This window comes from Oncorhynchus mykiss, chromosome 18, assembly GCF_013265735.2.
Source record: "Oncorhynchus mykiss isolate Arlee chromosome 18, USDA_OmykA_1.1, whole genome shotgun sequence".
NCBI lineage: Eukaryota > Metazoa > Chordata > Actinopteri > Salmoniformes > Salmonidae > Oncorhynchus > Oncorhynchus mykiss.
In genome coordinates, this window is record NC_048582.1 from 6815450 (window position 1) to 6837645 (window position 22196).

General features: G+C 45.3%; 1 protein-coding gene across 4 annotated transcripts; it reads left to right on the forward strand.

Moving 5' to 3' along the window:
• The first annotated feature begins 36 nt into the window (after positions 1 to 36).
• On the forward strand, positions 37 to 21817 carry LOC110495421 (gamma-taxilin). Of its 4 annotated transcripts, XM_036951537.1 has the most exons (11): positions 37 to 168; positions 1534 to 1807; positions 2245 to 2336; positions 2701 to 2763; positions 3739 to 3846; positions 4871 to 5065; positions 9050 to 9169; positions 9539 to 9613; positions 17118 to 17210; positions 17844 to 17939; positions 18110 to 21817. In XM_036951537.1, exons 1-11 carry the CDS (start codon positions 52 to 54, stop codon positions 18374 to 18376), a joined length of 1500 nt encoding a protein of 499 aa, XP_036807432.1. In that variant the 5' UTR covers positions 37 to 51; the 3' UTR covers positions 18377 to 21817. The 4 variants fall into 4 exon arrangements, with proteins under 4 accessions (XP_036807432.1, XP_036807431.1, XP_036807434.1 ...); XM_036951536.1 differs by lacking the exon at positions 3739 to 3846 and having other exon boundaries at positions 2701 to 2871; XM_036951539.1 differs by lacking the exons at positions 37 to 168; positions 3739 to 3846 and adding an exon at positions 283 to 418 and having other exon boundaries at positions 2701 to 2871.
• The last annotated feature ends 379 nt before the right edge of the window (positions 21818 to 22196 follow it).

Sequence of the window (22196 nt, forward strand, 5' to 3'; positions counted from 1 at the left end):
TTGTTATATCTGAAGGGCTGTATAGGGAAGGGTTTTGTTTTGGTGTTGTTTATGCAACATGACAATAGGGTCAAGCAGCCCCGCCCCCGTCCTTATATATTGCGTCACATCATAGCGACACACTCCGATGCCAGAGACAGGGTCGATTTAAACAGTAAAAACATACAGGTACAGTGTGGTACTTTTACGCCCTTTTCTGTGTTTCGCTGACCCTACACAAATTATGTCTGTATTCCTTAATGATTGTAACATGTTACAGTCAAACAAAAGAGAACGCGAAGTGTTAAAACATGTTGTATTTACTAAGGAAGTCCATAGCATAGTTTGCCAGTGACAGGTTGTTAGCTTAGCATAAGTTGGCACAGTGTGGACTCACGCACCTGCCAAACCCAAACAGTTTGCGACTTATTGCTTGGTGGTATTTTCTTTCTATACTTACGTTCAATAATCCATACATCAATCAATACTTGATGGAAACACTTTAGTCCACAATTTTTGTTGAGTTGAATGTCAACGTTGGATTTGTTACTCAGCTAACAAGCTAACCTACAGCTAGCTCGTGTCAAAGCTAGCTAGCCTAGCATACCAAAGGTTACTGTGACTAACGTTATAGCTATGCTAACTAGATTATTTAGATCTGTGGCTCGCTAGCTACATCCATTAGCTTTAGCGTAGCTGATACATGGCTCAATGTTTTCCTATCAGTATAGCTATTAGCTGGGTAGGTAAAGTCACTTAATTGTTTGGAGGTTATTAGCTAACACGAATTGGCTAGCTAGTGCCTGCTAATAATATATCAAAACTAGCCAACGTTAGGTAGCTAGTTTTATTGCCACTACTGTGTGGCAAGTTTACTTGTTTGGGTGTCTAAATTGATTGAACTAACGTACGAGTGTAACTGCAACAGCGGTGTTTAGGCTACATCCTTCACTTGTGTTCAGTCGGATAATTATTTTATCTTCGGTGTCCGGGTTATCTAGGCAGTTAACTAAATCAAGGGAATTGAGGGGTTCCTGTGCTGATTTATATGACGAGTCCTTCTGTTGGTGCTGTTAGGTCTAGCACGTGGTAATCCTCAACTATCTTCTTAAAGGATTCTATCCCTTCTTGATTGTTGAGGGAACTGTGGTCCAGTGTTTCATTAATATATGAATAACTATAGTTACCACTACTGCCAATGCTACCCTAGTTATTAGAATGATCTGAACTTAGTGACCCTTGGTCAGATCAGAGTTAAAGGTGGGGACCTGTCTTGCCCTGCTAGAGTTGGTGCCTTGCTAGAGTCCGGAGGACAGCATGTGGTTGCTAACTTGCTGTCTCATTACTGTCAATGTTTACAAGTGTTGTTGAGGCTATTGAAATAAGTTACACACCGCTGACAAGATCAGTGAATGATCAAGTATGAACCGGTTCTGTTAACGAATTGAATCAATGCTTACATGGTCAGGTGTACTCAAATAGTCAGGTGTACTCACATGGTCAGGTGGATACGACCACCTATATTTCACTGAGTTAACTTTTCCTCTTTTCCAGTTTGGGACCAATATCATGGAGGCTGCAGGGTTCTGTGGAATGGAGGTGGCGACTCGGGGGCTAGTGGGGGGATCTGGCAGCAGCTCCCCTCCAGAGCTGGACAGCCCAGGTAGCCAGGAGCACCTGGGGATGTTTGAGCTGGTCAGTAGCTGCTGCAGTGAGGAGGTGAGAGGGGAGACTCCAGGGAGAGAGGACTGCCCCCTGGACCCCAACAATGCTGAACTGGACCCAGGCGGCGGCGGTGGTGGCAAGATCAAGGACCCAAAGGGATTGGGTAGGTTAACACGAGACTGTCGTTGCCTGTCTAACGCGTGTGAGGTAATATATGGAAACCACTGCATGCTGTCATGGTGATTTTAGCCAAGTTATTGAGAATGTCCCTTCCTCTTCAACCATGACAAGTGGTTGATCTCTTCACTTGTTGTTTTGTAACAGGAAAAGAGGTTATCTTACTGATGCAAGCCCTGACCACACTAGCCTCCCCAGAGGAGAAGTGGTTGATCTCTTCACTTGTTGTTTTGTAACAGGAAAAGAGGTTCTCTTACTGATGCAAGCCCTGACCACACTAGCCTCCCCAGAGGAGAAGTGGTTGATCTCTTCACTTGTTGTTTTGTAACAGGAAAAGAGGTTCTCTTACTGATGCAAGCCCTGACCACACTAGCCTTGCCAGAGGAGAAGTGGCTGATCTCTTCACTTGTTGTTTTGTAACAGGAAAAGAGGTTCTCTTACTGATGCAAGCCCTGACCACACTAGCCTCGCCAGAGGAGAAGCTGGCCGCTTTGTGCAAGAAGTATGCTGATTCGGTAAGAGCTGGAAGCCTCCACATGTCTATGCTGCTTTAAGGGATTATTTTCATCTAATAAATTGCAGTGGGCCAATTGCAGTGGGCCACTGCTAGTTGATCAGCTAAACATGTTCATCCCTATTTGTGTCTTGAGATTGTATACCCCGGGTTGTATTTATTAGTGCACATGATGGCAAAACTATTTTGCAACCGAAAGCAAAACGAGAATTTCTAATTACACCAATTCAGTTAGTTTTCTTCCATTTCCTGCCTAATGAACACTAACCAGGTCTCATTTGAATCTCTGTTCAAATGGTGTTTTGAGTATCATTACGCCTTTGTGTCCTGCGACAGCTTTGATTGATTGATTGATTGATTGACAGCTGGAGGAGAGCCGCAGTATACAGAAGCAGGTGAAGGTGCTGCAGAAGAAGCAGTCCCAGATGGTCAAAGAGAAGATCCACCTGCAGAGTGAACACAGCAAGGCCATCCTGTCACGCAGCAAGCTGGAGAGCCTCTGTAGGGAACTGCAGAGACACAATAAGACCCTCAAGGTAGGTAGTGAGGAGAGTCTGTCACGCAGCAAGCTGGAGAGCCTCTGTAGGGAACTGCAGAGACACAATAAGACCCTCAAGGTAGGTAGTGAGGAGAGTCTGTCAAGCAGCAAGCTGGAGAACCTCTGTAGGGAACTGCAGAGACACAATAAGACCCTCAAGGTAGGTAGTGAGGAGAGTCTGTCACGCAGCAAGCTGGAGAGCCTCTGTAGGGAACTGCAGAGACACAATAAGACCCTCAAGGTAGGTAGTGAGGAGAGTCTGTCACGCAGCAAGCTGGAGAGCCTCTGTAGGGAACTGCAGAGACACAATAAGACCCTCAAGGTAGGTAGTGAGGAGAGTCTGTAGGGAACTGCAGAGACACAATAAGACCCTCAAGGTAGGTAGTGAGGAGAGTCTGTCAAGCAGCAAGCTGGAGAACCTCTGTAGGGAACTGCAGAGACACAATAAGACCCTCAAGGTAGGTAGTGAGGAGAGTGTCACACAGCAAGTCAGTTAGTGGCTACTGTAAGCCTGTGTACTCATTGAACTACATATAGAATCATAGGATCTCTATGCTTGTATCAAATCACATTGTATTCATCACATGCTCTGAATACAACTGGACTTTACAGTGAAATGCTTGCTTACGGACCTTTCCCAACGATGTAGAGTAGCACAAATAAAACAGTAACTAACACGAGGAATGCAATTGAATCCACAAGAATGGAGCTTACATACAGGGAGTATTCAGGGGTTGGGTTCGATTTAGGTTTAAATTCAGTCAATTCCGGAAGTTCAGTCAATTCTCTTCATAGAAAATATTTGTTATGAATGAATACAATTTCAATAGAATTCATGAATTGAAAACAGAAGCAGTCCCAGATGGTCAAAGAGAAGATCCACCTGCAGAGTGAACACAGCAAGGCCATCCTGTCACGCAGCAAGCTGGAGAGCCTCTGTAGGGAACTGCAGAGACACAATAAGACCCTCAAGGTAGGTAGTGAGGAGAGTCTGTCACGCAGCAAGCTGGAGAGCCTCTGTAGGGAACTGCAGAGACACAATAAGACCCTCAAGGTAGGTAGTGAGGAGAGTCTGTCAAGCAGCAAGCTGGAGAACCTCTGTAGGGAACTGCAGAGACACAATAAGACCCTCAAGGTAGGTAGTGAGGAGAGTCTGTCACGCAGCAAGCTGGAGAGCCTCTGTAGGGAACTGCAGAGACACAATAAGACCCTCAAGGTAGGTAGTGAGGAGAGTCTGTCACGCAGCAAGCTGGAGAGCCTCTGTAGGGAACTGCAGAGACACAATAAGACCCTCAAGGTAGGTAGTGAGGAGAGTCTGTCAAGCAGCAAGCTGGAGAGCCTCTGTAGGGAACTGCAGAGACACAATAAGACCCTCAAGGTAGGTAGTGAGGAGAGTCTGTCAAGCAGCAAGCTGGAGAACCTCTGTAGGGAACTGCAGAGACACAATAAGACCCTCAAGGTAGGTAGTGAGGAGAGTCTGTCAAGCAGCAAGCTGGAGAACCTCTGTAGGGAACTGCAGAGACACAATAAGACCCTCAAGGTAGGTAGTGAGGAGAGTGTCACACAGCAAGTCAGTTAGTGGCTACTGTAAGCCTGTGTACTCATTGAACTACATATAGAATCATAGGATCTCTATGCTTGTATCAAATCACATTGTATTCATCACATGCTCTGAATACAACTGGACTTTACAGTGAAATGCTTGCTTACGGACCTTTCCCAACGATGTAGAGTAGCACAAATAAAACAGTAACTAACACGAGGAATGCAATTGAATCCACAAGAATGGAGCTTACATACAGGGAGTATTCAGGGGTTGGGTTCGATTTAGGTTTAAATTCAGTCAATTCCGGAAGTTCAGTCAATTCTCTTCATAGAAAATATTTGTTATGAATGAATACAATTTCAATAGAATTCATGAATTGAAAACAGAATTGACCCCATCCTTGTTACCATTGTTTTTTGCAAATTTACCGTTTTGCCATATCTCATGTCAGGATGACAACATGCAACGGTCCAGAGAGTATGAGGAGCATCGGAAGGAGGCCACCCTTCACTTCCAGATGACGCTGAACCAGATCGAGGTACAGATGGAACAGCACAACACTCACAACTCCAAGCTGCGCCAGGAGAACATGGAGCTGGCCCAGAAACTCAACAAACTCATCAAACAGTACGAGCTCAGGGAGGAGGTAGGAGGACGAGACGTACCTCTTTCTACTCTGTCTTTTCACATGCACACATTCTCTCTATTCCTCCCATTCTGTCTCTCTCTCCCCATCGTTCTCTCTCTCTCTACCCCTTCTGTCTCTCTCTCCCCATCGTTCTCTCTCTCTACCCCTTCTGTCTCTCTCTCCCCATCGTTCTCTCTCTCTCTACCCCTTCTGTCTCTCTCTCCCCCTCTCTCTCTCTACCCCTTCTGTCTCTCTCTCCCCCTCGCTCTCTCTACCCCTTCTGTCTCTCTCTCCCCCTCGTTCTCTCTCTACCCCTTCTGTCTCTTTAGTCAGGTGCCTATGGCCGACCTACAACATGTAGGAGCAGTCTGATTGGTGCTTTGATGAGACGATTACTTTTAGTGGGATTTAGTTTGGAATTGCCCCGATGAATCTTTTTTTACTAGGTGTATTTTTCAACATGTTAAATGCATTTAAGAGCCTCTGGAAATCTGACGCATGGAGGAAGTTCCATCTAGCTTTATCTCTGGTTTATACACGGTGTCCTGTCTGTCCCAGCATGGAGCATGGAGGAAGTTCCATCTAGCTTTATCTCTGGTTTATACACGGTGTCCTGTCTGTCCCAGCATGGAGCATGGAGGAAGTTCCATCTAGCTTTATCTCTGGTCTGTCCTGTCCTGTCCCCAGCATGGAGCATGGAGGAAGTTCCATCTAGCTTTATCTCTGGTCTGTCCTGTCTGTCCCCAGCACATTGACACAGTGTTCTTTCTGTCTGTCCCCAGCACATTGACACAGTGTTCTTTCTGTCTGTCCCCAGCACATTGACACGGTGTCCTGTCTGTCCCCAGCACATTGACACAGTGTTCTTTCTGTCTGTCCCCAGCACATTCACACAGTGTTCTTTCTGTCTGTCCCCAGCACATTGACACGGTGTCCTGTCTGTCCCCAGCACATTGACAAGGTGTTCTTTCTGTCTGTCCCCAGCACATTGACATGGTGTCCTGTCTGTCCCCAGCACATTGACAAGGTGTCCTGTCTGTCCCCAGCACATTGACAGGGTGTCCTGTCTGTCCCCAGCACATTGACATGGTGTCCTGTCTGTCCCCAGCACATTGACATGGTGTCCTGTCTGTCCCCAGCACATTGACATGGTGTCCTGTCTGTCCCAGCACATTGACAAGGTGTTCTGTCTGTCTGTCCCAGCACATTGACAAGGTGTCCTGTCTGTCTGTCCCAGCACATTGACAAGGTGTCCTGTCTGTCTGTCTGTCCCAGCACATTGACAGGGTGTCCTGTCTGTCCCCAGCACATTGACAAGGTGTCCTTTCTGTCTGTCCCCAGCACATTGACACGGTGTCCTGTCTGTCTGTCCCCAGCACATTGACACGGTGTCCTGTCTGTCTGTCCCCAGCACATTGACATGGTGTCCTGTCTGTCTGTCCCCAGCACATTGACATGGTGTCCTGTCTGTCTGTCCCCAGCACATTGACATGGTGTCCTGTCTGTCTGTCCCCAGCACATTGACATGGTGTCCTGTCTGTCCCCAGGACATTGACATGGTGTCCTGTCTGTCCCCAGCACATTGACATGGTGTCCTGTCTGTCCCCAGCACATTGACATGGTGTCCTGTCTGTCCCCAGCACATTGACATGGTGTCCTGTCTGTCCCCAGCACATTGACATGGTGTCCTGTCTGTCCCCAGCACATTGACATGGTGTCCTGTCTGTCTGTCCCCAGCACATTGACAAGGTGTCCTTTCTGTCTGTCCCCAGCACATTGACACGGTGGTCTGTCTGTCTGTCCCAGCACATTGACAAGGTGTCCTGTCTGTCTGTCCCCAGCACATTGACATGGTGTCCTGTCTGTCCCCAGCACATTGACAAGGTGTCCTTTCTGTCTGTCCCCAGCACATTGACACGGTGGTCTGTCTGTCTGTCCCAGCACATTGACAAGGTGTCCTGTCTGTCTGTCCCCAGCACATTGACATGGTGTCCTGTCTGTCCCCAGCACATTGACAAGGTGTCCTTTCTGTCTGTCCCCAGCACATTGACACGGTGGTCTGTCTGTCCCCAGCACATTGACACGGTGTCCTTTCTGTCTGTCCCCAGCACATTGACAAGGTGTCCTTTCTGTCTGTCCCCAGCACATTGACAAGGTGTCCTGTCTGTCTGTCCCCAGCACATTGACATGGTGTCCTGTCTGTCTGTCCCCAGCACATTGACATGGTGTCCTGTCTGTCTGTCCCCAGCACATTGACATGGTGTCCTGTCTGTCTGTCCCCAGCACATTGACATGGTGTCCTGTCTGTCCCCAGGACATTGACATGGTGTCCTGTCTGTCCCCAGCACATTGACATGGTGTCCTGTCTGTCCCCAGCACATTGACATGGTGTCCTGTCTGTCCCCAGCACATTGACATGGTGTCCTGTCTGTCCCCAGCACATTGACATGGTGTCCTGTCTGTCCCCAGCACATTGACATGGTGTCCTGTCTGTCTGTCCCCAGCACATTGACAAGGTGTCCTTTCTGTCTGTCCCCAGCACATTGACACGGTGGTCTGTCTGTCTGTCCCCAGCACATTGACACGGTGTCCTTTCTGTCTGTCCCCAGCACATTGACAAGGTGTCCTTTCTGTCTGTCCCCAGCACATTGACATGGTGTCCTGTCTGTCCCCAGCACATTGACATGGTGTCCTGTCTGTCCCCAGCACATTGACATGGTGTCCTGTCTGTCTGTCCCCAGCACATTGACATGGTGTCCTGTCTGTCTGTCCCCAGCACATTGACATGGTGTCCTGTCTGTCTGTCCCCAGCACATTGACATGGTGTCCTGTCTGTCTGTCCCCAGCACATTGACACGGTGGTCTGTCTGTCTGTCCCCAGCACATTGACACGGTGGTCTGTCTGTCTGTCCCCAGCACATTGACAAGGTGTCCTTTCTGTCTGTCCCCAGCACATTGACAAGGTGTCCTTTCTGTCTGTCCCCAGCACATTGACAAGGTGTTCTGTCTGTCTGTCCCCAGCACATTGACATGGTGTCCTGTCTGTCTGTGTCCCCAGCACATTGACATGGTGTCCTGTCTGTCTGTGTCCCCAGCACATTGACATGGTGTCCTGTCTGTCTGTGTCCCCAGCACATTGACAAGGTGTTCTGTCTGTCTGTGTCCCCAGCACATTGACAAGGTGTTCTGTCTGTCTGTCTGTGTCCCCAGCACATTGACAAGGTGTTCTGTCTGTCTGTCTGTCCCCAGCACATTGACAAGGTGTTCTGTCTGTCTGTCTGTGTCCCCAGCACATTGACAAGGTGTTCTGTCTGTCTGTCCCCAGCACATTGACAAGGTGTTCTGTCTGTCTGTCTGTCCCCAGCACATTGACAAGGTGTTCTGTCTGTCTGTCCCCAGCACATTGACAAGGTGTTCTGTCTGTCTGTCTGTCTGTCCCCAGCACATTGACAAGGTGTTCTGTCTGTCTGTCTGTCCCCAGCACATTGACAAGGTGTTCTGTCTGTCTGTCTGTGTCCCCAGCACATTGACAAGGTGTTCTGTCTGTCTGTCCCCAGCACATTGACAAGGTGTTCTGTCTGTCTGTCTGTCCCCAGCACATTGACAAGGTGTTCTGTCTGTCTGTCCCCAGCACATTGACAAGGTGTTCTGTCTGTCTGTCCCCAGCACATTGACAAGGTGTTCTGTCTGTCTGTCTGTCTGTGTCCCCAGCACATTGACAAGGTGTTCTGTCTGTCTGTCTGTGTCCCCAGCACATTGACAAGGTGTTCTGTCTGTCTGTCTGTGTCCCCAGCACATTGACAAGGTGTTCTGTCTGTCTGTCTGTGTCCCCAGCACATTGACAAGGTGTTCTGTCTGTCTGTCTGTGTCCCCAGCACATTGACAAGGTGTTCTGTCTGTCTGTCTGTGTCCCCAGCACATTGACAAGGTGTTCTGTCTGTCTGTCTGTCTGTGTCCCCAGCACATTGACAAGGTGTTCTGTCTGTCTGTCTGTGTCCCCAGCACATTGACAAGGTGTTCAAGCACAAGGAGAAGCAGCAGCAGTTGGTGGATGCCAAGCTCCAGAGGACAGCTGAGCTGATGAGAGAGTTGGAGGGGAAGCAGCAGAGAGAGAGAGACTTTGTGAGTCCCACTGCCATGGGTTGTTATGATGATGCTCTAGCTAGCTACAAATAACTGGAGGGTTGTGTTCCATTGGGGAAAACAACTGAAAACATTTTTCAATTGCAACTTAAAATGAGGTCCAGGTGCCTAATGAACACAACCCAGGACACTGTGTTTCTCTCTAATAACTGGACGTGAGTGACCGTTGTCTGTTTGCGTTGACTCATTGATTTTATCGGTTGTCTGTTTGCGTTGACTCATTGATTGTATCGGTTGTCTGTTTGCGTTGACTCATTGATTTTATCGGTTGTCTGTTTGCGTTGACTCATTGATTGTATCGGTTGTCTGTTTGTCAGAAGTTGTGACCATTTCCCGTCTCCTGTTCAGCTCCTGAAAGACGCCACAGAGTGGAGACATGAATGTGAGCTGTTGAAGGAACAGGAGACGCAGCTCAAACAGCAGGTAACTAGCTGCCTTTTCCTTCCCTGTTCTGGCAGTCAGTTTATATGGAGGGGGACTGTATATGACTGTGTTTATATGGAGGGGGACTGTATGTGAATGTGTTTATACGGAGGGTGACTGTATGTGACTGTGTTTATATGGAGGGTGACTGTATGTGAATGTGTTTTATACGGAGGGTGACTGTGTGTGAATGTGTTTATATGGAGGGTGACTGTATATGAATGTGTTTATATGGAGGGTGACTGTATATGAATGTGTTTATATGGAGGGTGACTGTATATGAATGTGTTTATATGGAGGGTGACTGTATATGAATGTGTTTATATGGAGGGTGACTGTATGTGAATGTGTGTTTATATGGAGGGTGACTGTATGTGAATGTGTGTTTATATGGAGGGTGACTGTATGTGAATGTGTGTTTATATGGAGGGTGACTGTATGTGTATATACAGTTAAGTCGGAAGTTTACATGCACCTTAGCCAACTACATTTAAACTCAGTTTTTTACAATTCCTGACATTTAATCCAGGTATAAATTCCCTGTTTTAGGTCAGTTAGGATCACCACTTTATTTTAAGAATGTGGAATGTCAGAATAATAGTAGTAATAGTTTTCATTTCTTTCATCACATTCCCAGTGGGTCAGAAGTTTACATACACTAAATTAGTATTTGGTAGCATTGCCTTAAAATTGTTTAACCTGTTGAGTCTATAGGGGCGCTATTTCATTATTGGATAAAAAAACGTGCCCGTTTTATGCGCAATATTATGTCACGAAAAGATGCTCGACTATGCATATAATTGACAGCTTTGGAAAGAAAACAGTCTAACGTTTCCAAAACTGCAAAGATATTATCTGTGAGTGCCACAGAACTCATGCTACAGGCGAAACCAAGATGAAACTTCAAACAGGAAATGAGCAGAATTTCTGAAGCTCTGTTTTCCAATGTCTCCTTATATGGCTGTGAATGCACCAGGAACGAGCCTGCGCTTTCTGTCGTTTCTTCAAGATGTCTGCAGCATTGTGACGTATTTGTAGGCATATCATTGGAAGATTGGCCATAAGAGACTACATTTTCCAGGGGTCCGCCCGGTGTCCTTTGTCTAAATTGGTGCGTAATCTTCAGTTGCGGGCATTTTCTCCTGGGATTCAGGACAGAAAGCACACTTCCACTAACGATATATCATCGAAGAGATATGTAAAAAAACACCTTGAGGATTGGTTCTAAACAACGTTTGCCATGTTTCAGTCAATATTATGGAGTTAATTTGGAAAAAAGTTTGGCGTTTTGATGACTGGATTTTCGAGTTTTTTTGGTTGCCAAACGTCACGCACCAAACAGAGCGATTTCTCCTAAACAAATAATCTTTCAGGAAAAACTGAACATTTGCTATCTAACAGAGTCTCTTCATTAAAAACATCTGAAGTTCTTCAAAGGTAAATGATTTTATTTGAATGCTTTTCTGGTTTTTGTGAAAATGTTGCCTGCTGAATGCTAATGCTAACGCTAAATGCTACGCTAGCTAGCTACTGTTACACAAATTATTGTTTTCCTATGGTTGAGAAGCATATTTTGAAGATCTGAGATGACAGTGTTGTTAACAAAAGGCTAAGCTTGAGAGCTAGCATATTTATTTCATTTCATTTGCGATTTTCATGAATAGTTAACGTTGCGTTATGGTAATGAGCTTCAGGCTGTATTCACGATCCCGGATCCGGGATGGCTAAGTGCAACTGGTTTTAACTTGGGAAAAATGTTTTGGGTAGCCTTCCACAAGCTTCCCACAATAAATTGGGTGAATTTTGGCCCGTTCCTCTTGACAGAACTGGTGTAACTGAGTCAGGTTTGTAGGCCTCCTTGCTCGCACACGCTTTTTCAGTTCTGCCCACAAATTGTCTATGGGATTGAGGCCAGGGCTTTGTGATGGCCACTCCAATACCTTGACTTTGTTGTCTTTAAGCTATTTTGACACAACTTTGGAAGCATGCTTGGGGTCATTGTCAATTTGGAAGACCCATTTGCAACCACATCATTTTCCCTCCATGATTCCGTTTATTTTGTGAAATGCACCAGTCCCTCCTGCAGCAAAGCACCCCAACAACATGATACTGCCACCCCCATGCTTCACGGTTGGGATGGTGTTCTTCGGCTTGCAAGCCTCCCCTTTTTCCTCCAAACATAACAATGGTCATTATGGCAAACAGTTATATTTTTGTTTCGTCAGACCAGGGGACATTTCTCCAAAAAGTATGATCTCTGTCCCTATGTGCAGTTGCAAACTGTAGTCTGGCTTTTTATGGCGGTTTTGGAGCAGTGGCTTCTTTCTTGCTGACTGGCCTTTCAGGTTATGTCGATATAGGACTCGTTTTACTGTGGATGTAGATACTTTTGTACCTGTTTCCTCCAGCATCTTCACAAGGTCCTTTGCTGTTGTTCTGGAATTGATTTGCACTTTTCGCACCAAAGTTAGTTCATCTCTAGGAGACAGAACACGTCTCCTTCCTGAGCAGTATGACGGCTGCGTGGTCCCATGGTGTTTATACTTGCGTACTATTTTTTGTACAGATGAACGTGGTACCTTCAGGCGTTTGGAAATTGTTCCCAAGGAAGAACCAGACTTGTGGAGGTCCACAATTTCTTTTCTGAGGTCTTGGCTGATATCTTTAGATTGTCACATGATGTCAAGCAAAGAGGCACTGAGTTTGAAGGTAGGCCTTGAAATACATCCACAGGTACACCCCCAATTGACTCAAATAATGTAAATTAGCCTATCAGAAGCTTCTAAAGCCATGACATAATTTTCTGGAATTTTCCAAGATGTTTAAAGGCACAGTCAACTTAGTGTATGTAAACTTCTGACCCACTGGAATTGTGATACAGTGAAATAATCTGTCTGTAAACAATTGTTGGAAAAAATTACTTGTCATGCACAAAGTAGATGTCGTAACCGACTTGCCAAAACGATAGTTTGTTGACGAGACATTTGGGGAGTGGTTGAAAAACGAGTTTTAATGACTCCAACCTAAGTTTATGTAAACTTCGGACTTCAACTGTATATGGATGGTAACTGTACATTAATGTGTATATATATATATATATGGTGTGGGGTGGCATTTCTTTGGGGGGCCGCACAGCCCTCCATGTGCTCGCCAGAGTTAGCCTGACTGCCATTGGGTACCGAAATGAGATCCTCAGACCCCTTGTGAGACCATATGCTGGTGCGGTGGCCCTGGGTTCCTCCTAATTCAAGACAATGTGGCTGGAGTGTGTCAGCAGTTCCTGCAAGAGGAAGGCATTGACGCTATGGACTGGCCCGCCCGTTCCCCAGACCTGAATCCAATTGAGCACATCTGGGACATCATGTCTCGCTCCATCCACCAACGCCATGTTGCACCACAGACTGTCCAGGAATTGGCGGATGCTTTAGTCCAGGTCTGGGAGGAGATCCCTCAGGAGACCATCCACCACCTCATCAGGAGCATGCCCAGGCTTTGTAGGGAGGTCATACAGGCACGTGGAGGCCACACACACTACTGAGCCTCATTTTGACTTGTTTTAAGGACATTACATCAAAGTTGGATCAGCCTGTAGTGTGGTTTTCCACTTTAATTTTGAGTGTGACTCCAAATCCAGACCTCCATGGGTTGATAAATTTGATTTCCATTGATCATTTTTGTGTGATTTTGTTGTCAGCACATTCAACTATGTAAAGAAAAAGTATTTAATAAGAATATTTCATTCATTCAGATCTAGGATGTGTTATTTTAGTGTTCCCTTTATTTTTTTGAGCAGTATGTGTGTGTATGTATGTATGTATGTATGTATGTATGTATGTATGTATGTATGTATGTATGTATGTATGTATGTATACAGTGCCTTGTGAAAGTATCCGGCCCCCTTGAACTTTGCGACCTTTTGCCACATTTCAGGCTTCAAACATAAAGATATAAAACTGTATTTTTTTGTGAAGAATCAACAACAAGTGGGACACAATCATGAAGTGGAACGACATTTATTGGATATTTCAAACTTTTTTAACAAATCAAAAACTGAAAAACTGGGCGTTTAAAATTATTCAGCCCCTTTACTTTCAGTGCAGCAAACTCTCTCCAGAAGTTCAGTGAGGATCTCTGAATGATCCAATGTTGACCTAAATGACTAATGATGATAAATACAATCCACCTGTGTGTAATCAAGTCTCCGTATAAATGCACCTGCACTGTGATAGTCTCAGAGGTCCGTCAAAAGCGCAGAGAGCATCATGAAGAACAAGGAACACACCAGGCAGGTCCGAGATACTGTTGTGAAGAAGTTTAAAGCCGGATTTGGATACAAAAAGATTTCCCAAGCTTTAAACATCCCAAGGAGTACTGTGCAAGCGATAATATTGAAATGGAAGGAGTATCAGACCACTGCAAATCTACCAAGACCTGGCCGTCCCTCTAAACTTTCAGCTCATACAAGGAGAAGACTGATCAGAGATGCAGCCAAGAGGCCCATGATCACTCTGGATGAACTGCAGAGATCTACAGCTGAGGTGGGAGACTCTGTCCATAGGACAACAATCAGTCGTATATTGCACAAATCTGGCCTTTATGGAAGAGTGGCAAGAAGAAAGCCATTTCTTAAAGATATCCATAAAAAGTGTTGTTTAAAGTTTGCCACAAGCCACCTGGGAGACACACCAAACATGTGGAAGAAGGTGCTCTGGTCAGATGAAACCAAAATTGAACTTTTTGGCAACAATGCAAAACGTTATGTTTGGCGTAAAAGCAACACAGCTCATCACCCTGAACGCACCATCCCCACTGTCAAACATGGTGGTGGCAGCATCATGGTTTGGGCCTGCTTTTCTTCAGCAGGGACAGGGAAAATTGTTAAAATTGATGGGAAGATGGATGGAGCCAAATACAGGACCATTCTGGAGGAAAACCTGATGGAGTCTGCAAAAGACCTGAGACTGGGACGGAGATTTGTCTTCCAACAAGACAATGATCCAAAACATAAAGCAAAATCTACAATGGAATGGTTCAAAAATAAACATATCCAGGTGTTAGAATGGCCAAGTCAAAGTCCAGACCTGAATCCAATCAAGAATCTGTGGAAAGAACTGAAAACTGCTGTTCACAAATGCTCTCCATCCAACCTCACTGAGCTCGAGCTGTTTTGCAAGGAGGAATGGGAAAAAATTTCAGTCTCTCGATGTGCAAAACTGATAGAGACATACCCCAAGCGACTTACAGCTGTAATCGCAGCAAAAGGTGGCGCTACAAAGTATTAACTTAAGGGGGCTGAATAATTTTGCACGCCCAATTTTTCAGTTTTTGATTTGTTAAAAAAGTTTGAAATATCCAATAAATGTCGTTCCACTTCATGATTGTGTCCCACTTGTTGTTGATTCTTCACAAAAAAATACAGTTTTATATCTTTATGTTTGAAGCCTGAAATGTGGCAAAAGGTCGCAAAGTTCAAGGGGGCCGAATACTTTCGCAAGGCACTGTATATGTATATATGTATGTGTGTGTATGTATGTATGTATGTATGTATGTATGTATGTATGTGTGTATATATATATATATATATATATAAGGTTGACTTTATGTTAATGTGTATATATTTGCAGGGTAACTGTGTTCATGTGTATATATTTGCAGGGTGACTGTGTTCATGTGTATATATTTGCAGGGTGACTGTGTTCATGTGTATATATTTGCAGGGTAACTGTGTTCATGTGTATATATTTGCAGGGTGACTGTGTGTACATGTGTATATATTTGCAGGGTGACTGTGTTCATGTGTATATATTTGCAGGGTGACTGTGTGTACATGTGTATATATTTGCAGGGTGACTGTGTTCATGTGTATATATTTGCAGGGTGACTGTGTGTACATGTGTATATATTTGCAGGGTGACTGTGTTCATGTGTATATATTTGCAGGGTGACTGTGTGTACATGTGTATATATTTGCAGGGTGACTGTGTTCATGTGTATATATTTGCAGGGTGACTGTGTGTACATGTGTATATATTTGCAGGGTGACTGTGTTCATGTGTATATATTTGCAGGGTGACTGTGTACATGTGTATATATTTGCAGGGTGACTGTGTTCATGTGTATATATTTGCAGGGTGACTGTGTGTACATGTGTATATATTTGCAGGGTGACTGTGTGTACATGTGTATATATTTGCAGGGTGACTGTGTACATGTGTATATATTTGCAGGGTGACTGTGTACATGTGTATATATTTGCAGGGTGACTGTGTACATGTGTATATATTTGCAGGGTGACTGTGTACATGTGTATATATTTGCAGGGTGACTGTGTACATGTGTATATATTTGCAGGGTGACTGTGTTCATGTGTATATATTTGCAGGGTGACTGTGTTCATGTGTATATATTTGCAGGGTGACTGTGTACATGTGTATATATTTGCAGGGTGACTGTGTGTACATGTGTATATATTTGCAGGGTGACTGTGTGTACATGTGTATATATTTGCAGGGTGACTGTGTGTACATGTGTATATATTTGCAGGGTGACTGTGTGTACATGTGTATATATTTGCAGGGTGACTGTGTACATGTGTATATATTTGCAGGGTGACTGTGTACATGTGTATATATTTGCAGGGAACTGTGTTCATGTGTATATATTTGCATGGTGACTGTGTTCATGTGTATATATTTGCAGGGTGACTGTGTTCATGTGTATATATTTGCAGGGTGACTGTGTGTACATGTGTATATATTTGCAGGGTGACTGTGTGTACATGTGTATATATTTGCAGGGTGACTGTGTGTACATGTGTATATATTTGCAGGGTGACTGTGTGTACATGTGTATATATTTGCAGGGTGACTGTGTGTACATGTGTATATATTTGCAGGGTGACTGTGTGTACATGTGTATATATTTGCAGGGTGACTGTGTGTACATGTGTATATATTTGCAGGGTGACTGTGTGTACATGTGTATATATTTGCAGGGTGACTGTGTGTACATGTGTATATATTTGCAGGGTGACTGTGTGTACATGTGTATATATTTGCAGGGTGACTGTGTGTACATGTGTATATATTTGCAGGGTGACTGTGTGTACATGTGTATATATTTGCAGGGTGACTGTGTGTACATGTGTATATATTTGCAGGGTGACTGTGTTCATGTGTATATATTTGCAGGGTGACTGTGTTCATGTGTATATATTTGCAGGGTGACTGTGTGTACATGTGTATATATTTGCAGGGTGACTGTGTGTACATGTGTATATATTTGCAGGGTGACTGTGTACATGTGTATATATTTGCAGGGTGACTGTGTGTACATGTGTATATATTTGCAGGGTGACTGTGTGTACATGTGTATATATTTGCAGGGTGACTGTGTGTACATGTGTATATATTTGCAGGGTGACTGTTCATGTGTATATATTTGCAGTGTGTACATGTGTATATATTTGCAGGGTGACTGTGTTCATGTGTTTTGTGATTTGTAGCTCTCTTTGTACATGGACAAGTTTGAGGAATTCCAGACCACTCTGGCGAAAAGCAACGAGGTGTTCACTACCTTCAGACAGGAGATGGAGAAGGTTTGGAACTGAACATTTAACACCAAACACTTTCTTTGGTATATAGCTGGGAGGGTTTAGGTCTGTAGACCTCTCTCTAGCTGGGAGGGTTTAGGTCTGTCGACAGACCTCTCTCTAGCTGGGAGGGTTTAGGTCTGTCGACAGACCTCTCTCTAGCTGGGAGGGTTTAGGTCTGTCGACAGACCTCTCTCTAGCTGGGAGGGTTTAGGTCTGTCGACAGACCTCTCTCTAGCTGGGAGGGTTTAGGTCTGTCGACAGACCTCTCTCTAGCTGGGAGGGTTTAGGTCTGTCGACAGACCTCCCTCTAGCTGGGAGGGTTTAGGTCTGTCGACAGACCTCCCTCTAGCTGGGAGGGTTTAGGTCTGTCGACAGACCTCTCTGTAGCTGGGAGGGTTTAGGTCTGTCGACAGACCTCCCTCTAGCTGGGAGGGTTTAGATCTGTCGACAGACCTCTCTGTAGCTGGGAGGGTTTAGGTCTGTCGACAGACCTCCCTCTAGCTGGGAGGGTTTAGATCTGTCGACAGACCTCCCTGTAGCTGGGAGGGTTTAGATCTGTCGACAGACCTCCCTGTAGCTGGGAGGGTTTAGGTCTGTCGACCTCTCTGTAGCTCTGATCTTTTTTCTGTTCTCCAGATGACCAAGAAGATCAAGAAGCTGGAGAAGGAGACGACTCTGTGGAGAACGAAGTGGGAGACCAACAACCAGGCTCTGCTACAGATGGCTGAGGAGGTGAGATGAGAAACTCTCCCAGAGGGCCGTCTTACTTTATCATTTACTAATAGCAGCAGACGTTTAAGAATATTTTGTACTGTAACATTTCACAAAGTATCTCAGTGAATGATGTCACCTAATTGTAGAATATCTGATGTTGAATGTCGTTGGCTGTTTGTCCTCTCCAGAAGACACTGCGGGACAAACATTACAAGGGCCTGCATGGGAAGCTGGAGTGCCTGGAGAAACTGTGCCGGGCTTTGCAGAAGGAGAGGGACGACCTCACCACCAAACTGGGAGAGGAGGAGGAGGGGACGGGACCTCCAGACCCCCAGCCCAGCCAGGAGTCTACCCAGGATGAGATGTCTCCGCCTGGGAGGGGGGAAGAGACGCAGCCCCTTACTACCCCTGAACTGGAGCTAGAGTCCTCCACCACAGAGCAACTTGACAACTGAGCCACTAACCCCCTCTGCCTTTTGGGGGGTGTATTTGAATACAGTATATCTTTTTTTGTGTGTTAAAGTTTATAATTAAGATTAAAATGACTGCATTATTACCAATGAATATAATACTTTTTGCCCTGACTGTACATTGTAAAACTGGGCTTTGTGGTGAGCACAAGGCTCCCCCCTTTTCTACCACATTTGTATTTTCTTAGATGATTGTCTTCATGCTGTTGGTCAGTTACAGGGCTGTTGTTCAGCAGCTTTCTCGTGGTCAGTTACAGGGCTGTTGTTCAGCAGCTTTCTCGTGGTCAGTCGCAGGGCTGTTGTTCAGCAGCTTTCTCGTGGTCAGTCGCAGGGCTGTTGTTCAGCAGCTTTCTCGTGGTCAGTCGCAGGGCTGTTGTTCAGCAGCTTTCTCGTGGTCAGTCGCAGGGCTGTTGTTCAGCAGCTTTCTCGTGGTCAGTCGCAGGGCTGTTGTTCAGCAGCTTTCTCGTGGTCAGTCACAGGGCTGTTGTTCAGCAGCTTTCTCGTGGTCAGTCACAGGGCTGTTGTTCAGCAGCTTTCTCGTGGCCAGTCACAGGGCTGTTGTTCAGCAGCTTTCCCGTGGTCAGTCACAGGGCTGTTGTTCAGCAGCTTTCTCGTGGCCAGTCACAGGGCTGTTGTTCAGCAGCTTTCTCGTGGTCAGTCACAGGGCTGTTGTTCAGCAGCTTTCTCGTGGCCAGTCACAGGGCTGTTGTTCAGCAGCTTTCCCGTGGTCAGTCACGGGGCTGTTGTTCAGCAGCTTTCTCGTGGCCAGTCACAGGGCTGTTGTTCAGCAGCTTTCCCGTGGTCAGTCACGGGGCTGTTGTTCAGCAGCTTTCCAGTTGGACTAAAATTATACTTTCTCCCGTCTCCCAATTTCCTCTACAGTCTGACACGTCTCTGTGCTGCTTTCTTCCATTGAAAAATCTATATTTTGGAGCTGTGGAATTGTAGTCAGATTAAATCTCTTTTAGAACTCTTAACAGTGTTCAGATTAAATATCTTTTGAACTGATATTGTAGTGGGATTTAAATTCTATCATATGCATATTGCTATATTGAAGTAGCCTTGTTGCATCGTCGTGACTAACTGAATCTAATCTCTGTCTAGGACCAGAAATAGCAGGGCATTGTACAGTAGAAGAGTTGCAAACATACAATGTTTATCTCAGAGCAGGTACCATAGATTTACTAGGATGGGAATTCCCAGTTAAGTCAATGTAACATGATTGGTTGACTTGTATTTCTATGGCTGGGCCATTTCAGTCGTTGGCTTGTCGTGATGGAATCTACTGGCTTTCTAATACCTCAGCACTGGTGTTTAGTTTCAGTCAAGTCTCCTTTCTGAAGCACCTGGGACTTGAAAAGGAACATCCCTGTCCTTTTAACATAAGAGACTGAGTCTAAAGGGTTCAATCTGTTCAGCTTTGACCAAGATGCCATGCAGTCAACAGACAGCACGTTCAGTCATTGTAGGTTCCCAGTTTCTACAGGAGGACCCCTGGTTCTGATGCTGCTGTATCTACAGGCTTTCCTGGTTTGTAATTCCAGTAGCCTGGCCCCAGATCTGTGTGTTGTCTGGTCCAACTTGACAAACAGCCTGGTCCCAGGTCTATTGTGCTATCATTCCAATACGCCAAGGGCCAAACTGTTCTCCAGCTCTCCTTAACTGATACCTCCACATGGAGAGAGGGGGGCATTCGGTTCAATTTACCCAATGGTTAAGGGCTCACTGGGTCATTTACCCAATGGTTAAGGGCTCACAATGTAATTGTACTTCTGTGTGATCATTTGGTTGGAGAAGTCAGTGAGGCACTTTACTGCAGACACTGTGGGCCTTCAGGAACTGGGTCTGCTTGGTAACTTGGTTGTTCCAGACCAGTGAACACTTTACTGTGGGCCTTCAGGAACTGGGTCTGCTTGGTAACTTGGTTGTTCCAGACCAGTGAACACTTTACTGCAGACACTGTGGGCCTTCAGGAACTGGGTCTGCTTGGTAACTTGGTTGTTCCAGACCAGTGAACACTTTACTGTGGGCCTTCAGGAACTGGGTCTGCTTGGTAACTTGGTTGTTCCAGACCAGTGAACACTTTACTGCAGACACTGTGGGTCTTCAGGAACTGGGTCTGCTTGGTAACTTGGTTGTTCCAGACCAGTGAACACTTTACTGCAGACACTGTGGGTCTTCAGGAACTGGGTCTGCTTGGTAACTTGGTTGTTCCAGACCAGTGAACACTTTACTGCAGACACTGTGGGCCTTCAGGAACTGGGTCTGCTTGGTAACTTGGTTGTTCCAGACCAGTGAACACTTTACTGTGGGCCTTCAGGAACTGGGTCTGCTTGGTAACTTGGTTGTTCCAGACCAGTGAACACTTTACTGCAGACACTGTGGGTCTTCAGGAACTGGGTCTGCTTGGTAACTTGGTTGTGTTCCAGACCAGTGAACATTTATATGGGACGTGATGTTTCTTGGGCTCCAAATAGGCTTCTTTCTATTCCTTATGTCTTGTTTATAGACAGAAATTGGTTTTTATTTCTGGAAGCAAAAATACAGAACAAAAAAATACATGGATTTATAAGGTGTCTTTTCATATTGTACTTTATACTGGAAAAACATGTGATTTGCTATTTTTTTTTTTATACAAACGAAAAGTATAATTCAAACACGATGCGAATGTTCACTAAGAACTTATTTGGCATTGGAGATACTTGCCGACAATGTGAAAGAAATGTAACCAGTCTCTTGTAATGAGAATGATGGTGGTTTTGGGCCCCAGGTCAGGGTTGTGTTCATTAGGCATCAAACAAGAAAACAAAATGAAACTGGGTTCAATCACTGGAAACTGTTTCCAGCTGAAAAATATTTAAACCGTGAACGGATGCGTGCCCTAATAAACATTACCCAGGTTCCCCTACTGGCCCGATCACCCTGTCATCGACCTAGAAACCTCAGATATCACCAGCGTACGTTGTCTTGTTTTCTTGTGAAGTCATAAGGATGTAATTCAGAGCACAGCCCCTGAAGTTAAACGTGAATGTTAAGATGGGTCCAAGCCAGTTTGGGGGGGGGGGGTATCTTAACCCCCTCAAGTCTAAATCAAGTTCAATACTTTACTGTGTGATGTGGTGCAGGCCAGTTGGATGTAGCCAGAGTCCATCTGCTTGGGCTGTTATGCCAACTCATTGTTTGGCTTGACTGACAGCAATGAAGTAGGCAAAACACCACAAACAGACTGGCGCTCAGGCTGTTGTGATGCCCGCCAGTTAAACTCAGGTTACGTAAAAGACATCTACCTCGGGCAGGTGAGAACTGTGAAAGCAGAGCTAGTTCATGTTCAGAAAGCTTTGAGCCCACATTCCCCTTTTATAAGATTGTGAAATGTTCTTATAGTCCCGTCTCTCACTTTTCAATAAACTATTTTGTAGAATTTCACAACTTGGTTGTCGTTTTAATTTCCTAGATGTTTAAATTGGTCTTGTGAATGAAGTTAATTTCTAGGCAGTATACACACACACACAACCTTGCGTGGCTTCCCAGACTCCTTGCTCTGGCCAAACACTATGCCCACGGTCGTTATTGTGGCGGAAGGAAAAAATGTAGTCTGGCTCAGTAACGCCGACTTCCATTCAGAATGTGTCTGGATTCTGGTCCAACCCATCGGTTCCTGGAACCAGAATACACACAATTGGCGTTTTGAAAAGTCGTCATTGGCTTTGATACTCGAATGGTCCAATTGCCGACTTTGAAGCCACTTGTGGCGATGTCGGTAGCAAACAGCACAGTGGAATAATTCAGTTGGAGTCAGTAAATG